This window comes from Phalaenopsis equestris, unplaced genomic scaffold, assembly GCF_001263595.1.
Source record: "Phalaenopsis equestris unplaced genomic scaffold, ASM126359v1 Scaffold000329, whole genome shotgun sequence".
NCBI lineage: Eukaryota > Viridiplantae > Streptophyta > Magnoliopsida > Asparagales > Orchidaceae > Phalaenopsis > Phalaenopsis equestris.
In genome coordinates, this window is record NW_018164771.1 from 260367 (window position 1) to 273460 (window position 13094).

Consider the following 13094-nt stretch of genomic DNA (forward strand, 5'->3'; position numbering starts at 1 on the left):
GCGTCGAAATTCAAATTTCACAAAATTTCGACCCGCGATCGATCGTCCCAAAAGGTTTAATTGAGCATTCGACAGGTAACAGTGCAGGCAATGCGAATTGCGGCGATCAGACGCGTCGACTCTCCGAATTGCGAAGTTTATGCGTGTGGGAGTGCGAATTGTGCAGAAGGTCACCCTAAGGCTCAAAAGGTCCTACAGGAATCCCTTTTGGGTTCCTCATGTTGGTTTCATCCTTATAAGTGTTAGAAGTCGATACCACACACGCGAAACCACAAAAGAGTACAGAAGCGGGTTGAATTTTTTTTTAAAATGAGGCGGATCCCATTTCTAAGGTTCTAAGATAGTCGAAGGGAGATCCCTAAGGCTAGATCCTAAACCCTAAGAGGAAGACTAGACCTCGCTAAAAATGAGGTCAACATGGACACAACACTATACGAAGAAATGACATAACTGAAAAAAATTGGACTGGACACGTTATAAGCACGTTTTTAGATTTAATTAATTATTAATATAAAATATATATATAATTTAACTATTCTTTATCAAAAATATCACAATACAAATTATGCAAAAATAAAATTTAACCAGATAAATTTAATTTATATTATAAAATTTCATACTTATGAAAATTAATTTTTAAAATTAGATAATATGTTTCAAAATAATTCATCGAACTTATAATTCAACTTATCCACTAAAATTTTAAAAATCTTATAATTACAAAGAGGGAATTACTAATGCTCAGCTCCGACGAATATTGGATGCACCTTCAATGCTCGATTTTAACAAATGTTGGAGAGAGATTCAACATGACAAAAAATAGAGCGGTTTTGATTAAGATGTTTAATTAAGGTTGTACATATATTTATAATTTTCTAGCTCCCATGTCCTATTTTTTTGAAATTTTATTAAGCTCGCATCTGATGCAGTGTTTAGGTGTGTCCCAGTCATGCTTGAGCTTGAAAAAAATTCAGACATATATTTTGTAGTGTCAGAGAAATGTCGGGACATGTCGGACAAGTGTCGGTATCCGAAACATGTCTGACACGAGTACGATACATTTTTTGAAATGTCGGTGCTACATAGAAAATGTCGGTGCTACATAGATGCACAAACACTATATTTGGATAGCAAACCATGGGTTTGATGAAGGCCGGTGGTCCAAGCTTGACTATTTGGGATGATTCTACATGTACAAGAGTGAGGTGATGATGAATTAGAAAGTTTATGCATTGGGGGAGAAGGTCAAATGAGGTTAGAAAAAGATTGTTAATAGCAAAATGTAAGAAAAATAATTTGCAAAGTTTTCGCAAAAATATTAAATAATAGCAAATAATAATCATTTTCTAAAATGCAATAGAGCACAAAAAATACCTTGTATCTTGCCAGACATTGCTATACAGAAACCTTGGAATAACAAGAGTAGAATTGAGTAACCTAGCAATGGCAACAGCATTGCAAATCTGAGGAAATAAAAAAACAAATAAACAAGTTAAAATAATCAATAAAATAGAGAATCGCATCAGATATGTGATAGTATGACAAGATAGCAGTCCTGTCCCCTTACTGGAAATAAAAAGGAAAACAAACAAAGCAATTTAATAAGGGATTCACGAGCCATGATGAATTGGAGTGCAATGTATGAGAAACCTATACTTGCTCTCCATAAAGCTTTCAAATTCTCACTCCCTCAACAGAAACTAAATAGGAAAATCCATGCAGTAACACAGGAGTGAACTTAGTTGGTCCCCTCATGGAAATAGCCATCTTTACTAAATACATTTAGTGATGATTAGCATAAATAACACAACAACAAATCGCTGTGAAAGACTAAACTTTTCTTTATAACTTTTCAATGCTCTATTTAGAAAAAGGAAAGTTGCATGACAGATTTACTTATTTCCCTTAGACTACTCAACAACCAAAATTTACATGGCTGACTATCTGGCCCAGTATGATATTATCAGTAGATGAATTACTGGGGTACAGTTACCTGCAGATTCCAACAATGAAGACAAACTATAGCCAAAAACTCCATAAAAGTATTAGTGAGATCCTAACAACCTTGAAAAAAAGATTCAATTGCTATTTAAAAAAAGTAAGTTCCAAGATACACACTTACAGCCACTCTTTGCTGGCTTATCCCACCATTTGCACTGACTAGAACAAAACCATTTGTCGCCTCTGCAATTATAATGAAATAAAAGAATTACAAACATAAATGAGACGATGCATAGAAGCTGATGATTGATCATTACCACTAGGTTTCCAACTCCCTTGATCAGCACAGGGTCTCCAGGAAACAGTGGGAACAACAGTCTCCTTCCACAAGTCACGAGGTTCAGGCTTGCCCTCTGCCTGTGCGACATGCAATCCGAAAAATAATCATTCTATGAAGTCTTCCAAAAAAAAAAAATCAACAAAGTGTTAGAGCTGGAAAGAAGTGTAAGGAGAGAAGCACGGATCCCTTTGGATCTCACATCTGCTAGCGAGTGTGCAGCCAATGCAAAAAGCCTGTTATACATTATTGGACGAAATCTTCCAACTTTTGCATATTTATTTTTTCTTTCCTGCACATGTAATGTATGGGAATTAATACAGTCAATAACCATTTTTAAGAAAATGCAAAAACCACAGAAATTATTTCACATTCAAATAGTACTTGAAAAACCCTGCACAATGATTAAAACAAGTAAACGGACAATATTACAAATTTCTTAAGAGATTATTCAAAGATATAATAGTAGATAATACTTTTGCAGGACTGCATGGGTAATGGAATGCCTCCATAAAAAGCCATTGCGAGAAAGCAGACATCTCCACGTTTAAAACATCATTTTGCGCTGCAATGACTATCTTTTAACAATAATAACTAGACAACAATTTCAGAAATGGAAACTGTCTTTCAGCAGAACAGTAAGAGAACCATACAATTCTAAATTTAAGGACATGCATTAGATGCTTCTATATTTAGTATGATTGGTTGTAAGGGAACATAAACATGCTGATTAAGCAGCTATATTTATACCTTCATTTGCGTTCTAACCTATTGAAGGAAACGAATATAGCATCACAAAAAATTCAGTTATTTCCTTAGAAGCCATTATTTCCTCCCAAACAAAGAAAACCCCACTCAAATCATAAAACAGATCAAAAAAAAGAAAAAAGTTCGAACCCAAAGACTATACCGTAAACCGCTGTCTCGGAAAAGCCGACAACGTCGAATTCAAGATAACATCCGAATTCTTCCGGCGACCAGAAGGATCGTTCTGAAGCCTGAAAAACATCCACCAGTTCACCATAAAGAAAAATCCCACTAACCCAACCAACAACACGATCCACTGATTTCTTCTCAGCTGCCGCCCCCACCAACCACTGCTCTTCCTCCTTTTCACGCCTTGGCTCTGGCTCATCCTTATCCCCTTTTCCGAGCGTTCACAGCTGCTCAGCAGCGAACTCAAAATCGAACCTAAACCACAGTACTGAAAATTCACTGGGTAGGAAGGGAGCCAATGGCTCCGTAAAACGCCGGAAGCGATGGATCTCGGAGAGGACTGAAGCCTTCTTGGGCTCGTGGGATGGGATCGATCGAGGAAGCTAGAGGACCATGCCGATGACTCCGGGAAGATGGAATGGTCACCGGCATTTTCTTTCGGTGAGCTGATGAGCTCGGAGGCAGAAGAGTCATTATTTGACATGATCGGAGTTGGGAGGTGTTGGCGTTCGGCTCCCGCCGCCAGCTCCGCCGGATCTGCGTTTTCGTGCAGGATGCAGTAAGCCGGACGGGTTTCGTAATCCGGTGGGCGCTTAGAAGATAAAGAACTGAGCAAGCTCTAGGTTAGCCGCTAACCGCAACGGTAGAACGTGAATTGGAAGACAGTCTCACAGTCACTTGTAAAGTGCAACTTAATTGACCGCTTATATTTTAAACAGCACAAACCATTCAGTTTATATAAATTGATATATATACAACCCTTAAACGTTTAGGAATAATTAGGACCACCCTAAACATTTATATTTTCAAATTAATCCTCCAGGTGACTTTTTTTTTCCGGAATTATCAAAAATATAAATTATGGTGAGATGTGTGAAGTTAAACCTCAAGCAGTTTTTCTTTCTTTCTTTCTCTCTCTTCATCAAATGCTAGTTGAATCTCTTTCCCGTGGACGTAAATGAATTGACTTAACGTTGAACCATGTAAATCTTTTGTGTTTAATTGTTAGTATGTGAATTTTTATGTTTCTGTATTGTCTTGCAAAACAATTGGTATCAGAGCGTGTTGTTTTCGGTTTGGGAGTCAACAACAACAATTGGATCATGTGTCTCAGCATCGACATCATAAATTTCGGTGGATGTTGCTAGCGATTTTTTGCAACAGGTGGTTTGACATGCTTTGCGGAGAGATTGAAGTTTTTTAATATTTTTTAAGAAAAAAATCTTATCTTTTCTTTGTTTGGCTCCAACACAAGCGATAACAAAATCTCACGTAAGACGCATGTTGTCTTTTCACGTCGGATCTCGCTAGACCCGCAGCTAGTTTGCTGCCTGAACCGTCACTGGAACAAAGCCATTAGTTAGGCTCGAGCAACGCCTCCACTACCACCAGGACTATCGCCGAAGCCGATGCTAGTAATTTTTTTTTTGTATACATGTTTTACTTTAAAAAGTCTTTTATTATATTTTTTTGATAAATAAGTACATGGCAATTGAATTTAAATTAACTTTTATATAGAATATAAATGAATCAAAATATTAATAAAAATATATAATATTTAGAATTTGATAATAATATAAAAAGTATTGGATTAAATAAGTTTAATATATTTTACTAAATAGGTAATAATTAAAATATAAATTAATTAATTTAGTCGAGATATGTAAATACGCAGGAATTTGATGATATGTATGTAAATGCTACTTTATTTTCTCTTTAATGAATCAAATTACAAGTGTTGCTTGCTGGCGTAAGAACCTATGTTCGACATACATTTGTGTGTTTTTCTTTATATGTTTTTTTATAAAGATCTTATACAATAACACTACTAACATAGCTATTTGTAAATATTTATAAACCTTACACTCTTGCATCCACTCTTTAAGGGTCTGTTTGGGGCAGCTGCAGCTTATCCAGCTTCTGCTGATAAGCAGTTTATCCTGATAATCTGCTGATGAGCAGCTGATCCGGATAAGCTGTCTGGCTGTTTGGTTGGCGCTTATGGAAAACAGCTGATTGTGAAAAATTGATCATTTTGCCCCTATTTTTCTAATTGACTTAGATGAGAAAAGTTTAAGTAGATTACAACCAAGAATATATTAATCGAATAAAAAACAAACATTATTCTCTAGCAATTTCGAACACGAATTAATATGAAATAAAATTAATTTTGAATGAGCAAAATATGAGCCAAGCCTGAGCTCGCTCAAGCTCGAGCAATCAACAATGACAAGAAGTTTCTTCAGACAATCTTTATAAGAAATTACTTAGCATAGATATTAGGTGGCAGAAGTTGCAATACTAGCAACTGTAGCCACTTAAATTAAAAACGAAAATAAGAACAGGCTATTAACAATAAATAGTGCTGCGCAAAGAACCCTGCGAACTAGAGCCAAGAAAACAGATCAGAAATAGCAGGAAGTAAAAATCATTCAGAAATAGCAGGAAGTAAAGATCAGAAATAGCAGGAAGCAGAAGATTTCGCTCCGACGGCAAGGAGAAGATCCGGCTTCGAGGAGAACGAGAGGGGGAAGATCCGGTTGCGACGGGAGCTAGGGTAGCAGATCCGGCTTGGGACAGGGAAGGAGAAGATCCGGCTTGGGACAGGGAAACGACGAGATCCACGTTCGACGAGAGCCCGAGGACAAGTTCCGGCTTCGACGGGAGGGCAACGAGGAAGATATGGCTTGGAACAGGGAAATAGGAAAGAGCTCGCGGAAGAGGAAGGAAAAAGGAGAAATGCTAACGGGAGAGGCCAAGGTCGCGGAAAAGGAAGATTGGGCTTCGAACGAACAGGGGTTAATGAGGTAAAAAAAATCGCGAAACGCGGGGTCCGCTTGTTTTAGGAAATAAAAAACGCAGTTTTATACAATCTACCAAAAAGTGCGAACCAAACGGTATGGCGGCGTTTTCAAAACTTTTTCAAATCGCCGCCCGCACTTATAAGCTGCCCCAAACGGGCCCTAAAAAAAATGAGGATGATATCTTTTATTTAATATTAAAAACTGAATATTATGCATATTTAAAATATATATATGAAAGTTAAAGTACAATAATTTAAGAAAATTTACATATAAATATAGTGATTGTCATGTACTCAGTCTCTGTAATCGACAATGCAATAATAGACTGAAGAACTGACCTCCAATTAATTGGATATCCAGCCAATGTGAATAAATAATCAATCGTAGATCTCCAATTCATATCATTTGCATGGTCTGAGTTAGTGTAACCTGCACACAAATCTGCACTGTATGATTGCCTCTCGGACACCAAGCCAACACCAATTATACATTTCAGATATCTCGTAATACTCTTCACAGCATGTCAATTATCCCTTCATAGATAACACATGGACCTATTCATAACAAGAACTACTTGTGCAATGTGTAGCCTACTAATCATGACATACATCAGACTGTCAAGTACACCAGCACTAGGAACTAATCACATATCTTTCTTTTCCTAATCATCTCTAGGACATGGATCTAAACTCAACTAAAAATGAGATGCAATGGGTAAAATAATCGCCTTACTCAAGCCATCAACCCTAAATTTCTTCAGCACTTTCTGAACAACCTCATTGCGAGCGTTGAAACTTTCTAACCGCCTTATCCCCAAGAATCTCCAAGACAGTAATTCCGCGAGTTTTACCCAACTCCTTTATTTCGAAATATTTTAACAGTTAATTCTTCATCCTATGAACCTTAATCTGACCAGCATATGTAATTAGCATATTGTCGGTCGTTAATAAATTTAGTAGGTGTTAATAGTCTATATATTTAGTTTTGAAAATAAGGTTTTAATTTTAGAAAGGTAGGACAAACAATATCTCATATATTTGATAGTTTGGATTAAACGAGCACCACCGCCAAACAATGGATCTATCTGAAAGGGTAGACATATCATTTGAATAATGAGGCTCGATTAAATAAACAAAATAATTTATGACATCTATTTGGTCTGCGAAACTATTATTTATAAACCGACAAGTTTCCCTATCTAATACAATGAATTAGATGAGTTTTGTATTACATGGGTTCTTAAGTTCCCTAAAGAGGCAAGCCCCTATAGTTAATTACGTTTTAAATGATCGAAGTTACCTAAGAATACTCTCGATTAAGTTCAATGGTTTTGCTTTCAAGAATTTCAAAGTTCAAGTTTTCAATGATGGATACAGAAAAGTCAAAAGGGAATGGCTTAAAATAGGAATAGTTTATTTTGAGTTCCAAAGGAACGAAGAAGTAGGCGACGCCATAGGCTTTGAGAAGAACCTCAAATGATTTCCCAACTATCATATTTATTTGGTTTTAATTTTGAGAAGATGTTATTTTCTATTTCATCCTGACAATTTTATTATTTAGGGCTTATATTTGTATGACACGGTCATACAAATGATTTGAAAAATATGAGGATTTACGTCATAACGGACGATGACCTCAGAGCCTAAAGTGTGTTAGGGCTTAGTTTGCACAACATGGTTGTGCAAAGATCTAAAAGACGAGGTGATGATTTATATCACGCTAGGAAGACCACCTCGAAGTTCTATGGCTTATGTTATTTAAACTAAGTAAATGTTTAGTTGATGTAGATCTGCTATAGTCTTGACTCGTGAGTAGAAGTCCTTAGCTTGCATCCTCATCGTGCTACCCACAAATGCATGCTCCATGCTACATGTCATAGCAGCAATTTCAAGATTTATGATTGTTATTTACATATTATGTTTTGGTTTTTTTTTTTTGTGGAGGTAAAGTAAAACATGCACATGTAGGAAATACTGTAAAATAAGTAGTAAAGTTGCACTAAATAAATTGTAAATATGTACCCGAACCTCTGTTGTTGAAACATGGTTAGTATTCTAAAACATAATATAGTTGCAGAGAATTTAAGTAAATTGCAGAAAATCTGGTGCAAGGAAATATAAAACAAGTTGTGAGAAAATACAAACGAATAAAACCAAACACGACGTCACATATAAAAGATCAAGGGTAAGTGGTTTATATGTGACATGAGGAATGACCCCAACTGTCAAGAGAATTTGACTGTAATGTTTGAGCTCAAATCCGAGAGCATTTGGTTTCTCTATAGGTTAAGTCACGACGGAAATTTCACTAGTTGATTTAATTAAGAAAGTCATGAACCACATCCTGGTGTATCCTCATGTTTGATATTTTAATTAATTTATGAATTAAGGTCAAATGCATGGTTTCATCATTTATTTGGAAATTAGGTAGAAGAACTCTTATATAGGGTGTGCTCAAATTTAGGAACCCTACACTTTAACTCGAGCATGAAGTGTTTCAAAGTGTTTCGACTTCAATTAAGTGTTTTCCAACTAATCCTTAAATATATTTAAATCAAACCTAGCTCACTATGAAGCTATTAAGACTTAGGAGGTAAGCTTGTAATTTTACAAAAAGGGTTCATGAAGTGTGCTTTAATCTTAATTAAAAGGATTGGTCTTAAGTTTAACCAATAATTAGAGGTTATAATTGACGACCTATTGATCTCGAGACTCTTATATGTCAATGCAATGTATGTGATTATATTCTTAATTTATTTTTTTACTTGTAATTCTTACTTTGCAACGACGCAAAAAAACTCAACAGCTAGGCAAAAACTTGACTTCGAAGCAAATAAGAGTACAATTATTATATTTAAATATGAGATACTACGCAAATATACGTATCGTTATAAAATAATATAAGACTTTTGATTAAGCCCCGAATATCAAACCCACGGGGAAAATTTAAAATATGCAACTAAAATCAGAAGAAATTAGATAACAAATTCTACTTAACAAAATTTACTCAAACTATAGATGTTATAATATGAATGAAATTTTGATTCTTTTTGTAATTTTTTACTAATTGAAAGTAAAACAAAAAACTTACTAAATTTAACTAGATATTTGTAAGAATAAGGCAATATAATTAAAATATTTTTCCTTATCATGATTCAGTAACAAGTATAGGAATTCTGTTGTGGAAGTATTCAAATTGTGTTGTGTTAAATAGGAGCAATAATATTTTTTACCCTTACTAGAGATGCTATAAAGAACATTAACTAATTTAAAGTTTGAATAGTCTTGAAGACGGGTTAGGTAAGGAAGATACTAGCTCTCACTCTAGAGTTCCCTCTTCTCCCTCCATCTGGGGGCTAACATCTTGTATCAAAACCTAAAACTATAAACCAAATTGAGGGCTTTATCCTGTCACTTTAAAGTCCTCTAATTCTACACCCTTTAAAGTTTATTTCTCTATTTATTTGCACTCAATAATATGAATTTCATTCTCATCCATACAACCCCATGTGATTATTTCCATTTGTTGACTGAGACAATACCATCTCAGATCTTACATGTTCTCACAACAGGTATCAACATCTCAATAGGTATCAACATCTCAATTGGCCAAATCAAGAAGTAAATGAAGTACAAGGTTTAAAATCATTACAACTTCTTCGAACATTAAAGACTAATATTTCACACAAATTCCAACTAATACTTAATCACTTATCATTTTAAAGAAAAAGATAAAAAAAAATTGCTCAAAATTTATGGAGAAATCACAACCACACTTAAGTTTGAAAGTAGAGATAATGCAAACAAATAAGAAGTCTAAATTAAAACTAAATGTAGTCACAAAGATAAAAACTTATCTCAAAAAAACTTATCTCAACTTATCTCAAATCTTCTCCACCAAAGTCTTGAAGTTCCTTTGAATCTCTTCATTCACTTACAATACTAACAACAACTTAAAATTAAAATAAAAGTGGTGGCGACGTGTGGGTGACTAAAATGAGTTTGGCTCTGATGGATGATGATTCTCCTCCTCTTCAATCCAAATCTTCTTTTATAATTTTCCAAAAGATGTCTTGGTGTCTTTTTAAAATGTGTTTATATTCAATGAATCTTCTAGAATTTTTCTTCTTTCAAAAGTCAATTGAATGAATTTCCGTGTCTATTAACTATTTACCACGTTATCACCAAGGGTTGCTTCAGGCATCTCTTTAAAAAATTGTCCAAATTCATTGAATCATCCAATAACTACTTATGGCACTTAAGCCGAGGTACTAAACGATTACGTCCGACCTTCTCCGTTTCATTAGCGCATAAGCACCGGTTTTGGGCGCTTTCATTGGCGCATAAGCACATCAGTTCAATTACACACTGATGTGCCTAAAAATGTAATATTTTTATGCAGTATTTTATAATGATATTGTACTTTAAGGATGTGTTTTCTTGTGTTTTTGGTTTTAGGTACATCACATTGAAGAAGTTGGGGTGATTTGAGCAAAAGGAAAAAAATGAACAAAAATAAAGCAAACAGAAGCAAATCGGGTCGAACCTGGGCACACCGGAGTCATGGGGACCAAAACCAAGGACTTAAGTGCTTGTACCCGGTGCTTAAGGCACTACGAGATAGAGAGGAGGGCGCTTAAGCGCCAAAAATGGTTTTCAATATATCTTCTAGAATATACATCGTATTTGGATGATTTTTGAAGCGGTGCTTCCTGTCTCTTGAAGAATTTGTTGGAAATGATAAAAGGGACTTTCTAGAAGGATTTGGGGTGATTATGAGGAGTTTTAAAGAGGCACTTGAGGCACCATTTGGAAGATTCATTAAATATGAACATTTTTTAAGAGACGCTTAATCAACTCTTGAAAAATTATAAATAAGGATTGGAAATATTTTTAAAAACATTCTTGGACTCTTAAAGTTGATTAGAAGAGGAGAAGAAGGCTTGGAGAAGAAGAAGGCTTGGGCATGAGCCCCAAGTGGGGCGACACGGTGAGAGAGAAAGAGAGAGAGAGAGTATTTCTTCTTTTCTTTCACTTTGACCTTGGAGAGGATTGTAAGAATATTACTTTTGTTATATAAGGAGAGTTTGATTTCCATCAAAAATAAGTATTTTAATTGTATTTTGATTTGAATCTAGTACTTTGTTTTTATGATTTCAAAGTCTTGTTCAATGAAGTTTTTATTGTTTTTCCATGTGTACTGAGTAGTTTTCTTTACTCTTCCCTCTTATAATGAATTAGTATGCATGTGTAAATGAATTAGTATGCATGTGTAATTAGTATGCATGTGTATGATATAGAATTGAGTAGAGTGAGAATATATTGTGGTGATTTTCTTTGTTCTTCATTTACATGTAAAATTGATCAACTTGCATGTTAAAATCTGTTATGAGAACATGTTAGATTCGTGATGGTGTTGTCCCAATCAACTATGGTAGAATCACTTGAGATTGTATGGATGAGAATGTAGTCCATATGGTTGAGTGCAAATAAATAGGGAATTAATCTTTGATTGGTGTAGAATTAGAGGACTTTAGAGTGTGAGGCTAAAGACCCCAATTTGGTTCTTAGTTTTAGTTCTTAATACTAGATGTTAGCCTTCAGGTGAGGGGACGAGGAGACTCTAGAGTGAGAGCTAGTATCTCTACTGCCTAACCAAACTTTAGGCTTCTTAAACTATGAATTAGCCAATGTTCTTTACATCACTTGACTGAGGGTAAGGAATAGAACTTAAGATAGGGCGTGTTATTCTAGACAAGAACTTCTATTGAAAGCCATTGTGATTAACCTCGATCTCTGTGGGATTGATATTCAGAATTTAATCGGAAAGCCCTATATTACTTGATAACGATACATATACTTGTGTAGAATCCCTTTTATTTAAAGTTATAATTGAAATCTTACTTTGCTTGGGATCGAGTTTTTTGTGTCATTGTCGTTGATTAAAATATTCCAACACTTGTGTCAACTTCATAAATCCTTACATATAAAAATATTGGGCTCAAGTTTTTAGCCTCATACTTGGAGATTAAAATCTTCAAGTTGTGGTATCAACTTCATAAATATTTACATGTAAAAAATATCGGGATCACACAACTTCTTCATTTTTGCTTCAAATTTGATCATTTCTCGTTTCTTTTACCATTTTTCACCCATTTGATTGTACCTGAAAGAAAAACACACAAACACCTTTTTTTAAAGTGAAATATCTCAAAAAATAGGTATAAAAAGGTGTTCATAAAGACTATATATTTTTAGGTGTATCACCTATTGATCTTCTAATTCATACCCCTAACTCTTGAATCATCTAAGTTCTTATTTTCTTACAATCCTCAATAATTCTTAAAATTACAATTTACACTTTAATAGGAATTAAGACAAATGAGTTACTACCAAGTTTTCCTTTAGGTTTCAATCACTTCAGTAGGCTAATTATCATGATTTTAATGCCGCCCATCTGATTATTCCTAAAATTTAGGGCAAAGGTTCGAGATCCTAAAAATTATGAATCCACCTTAAGGGTTTACACTCCCTAACCTTTCAATTATCAAGTCAAATGAATGTGAAACTTTATTTACCTCTCATTCATAAATTAATTAAGTTAAAAGAGAACAAAAATAACATTTTTATTATATTTATTTATTTTTTAAATTTATTTATACTAAAAAATAGGGAATTTAACATAGAAATTAATTCAACCATTTAAAATAAACTTTCTAACCTTGATAACATTTTGTGATGTTTCTCATGGTCAGGGGACTCATCAAAACTAATTTTGTGATTTTTCAAAATATATTTTAATTTTCATAATTTTCAAATGGTTTTTTAGGGAAAAATTAAAAAAAGATATAAATTTTTTTAAAATTTTATAACAATGTCGGCACTAATTTTGGTGTGGGGTTTGTCTGTAAGAAGCTGTCGGTCATCGGAATCGAAATCTCGTTGCCCGCTTTGGAAGGACGTTTTAAAAATTTTAATTTTAAAAAAAATGAAGTCAAACTGACCCCATAATTTTCATAGTTTAGATGAAAGAGCGTTTTACCTCAAATCCTGTATCTATCCCGATGGATGAACACA

The 13094-nt window shown here is 34.4% G+C and overlaps 1 protein-coding gene across 2 annotated transcripts in view; it reads right to left on the bottom strand.

Moving 5' to 3' along the window:
- The window catches only part of LOC110025761 (uncharacterized protein At1g04910-like), a 93469-nt gene extending 89759 nt beyond the window's left edge, over positions 1-3710 (bottom strand). For both annotated transcript variants that reach the window (XM_020726407.1, XM_020726409.1), the window contains exons 1-5: positions 3189-3710; positions 2481-2570; positions 2259-2358; positions 2123-2184; positions 1375-1463 (exon numbers count right to left, since the gene is read on the bottom strand). In XM_020726407.1, coding sequence (XP_020582066.1) covers positions 1375-1463; positions 2123-2184; positions 2259-2358; positions 2481-2570; positions 3189-3698 — 851 coding nt within the window. In that variant the 5' untranslated portion in view covers positions 3699-3710. The remainder of the gene's footprint in view (positions 1-1374; positions 1464-2122; positions 2185-2258; positions 2359-2480; positions 2571-3188) is intronic.
- Positions 3711-13094: the final 9384 nt, after the last annotated feature.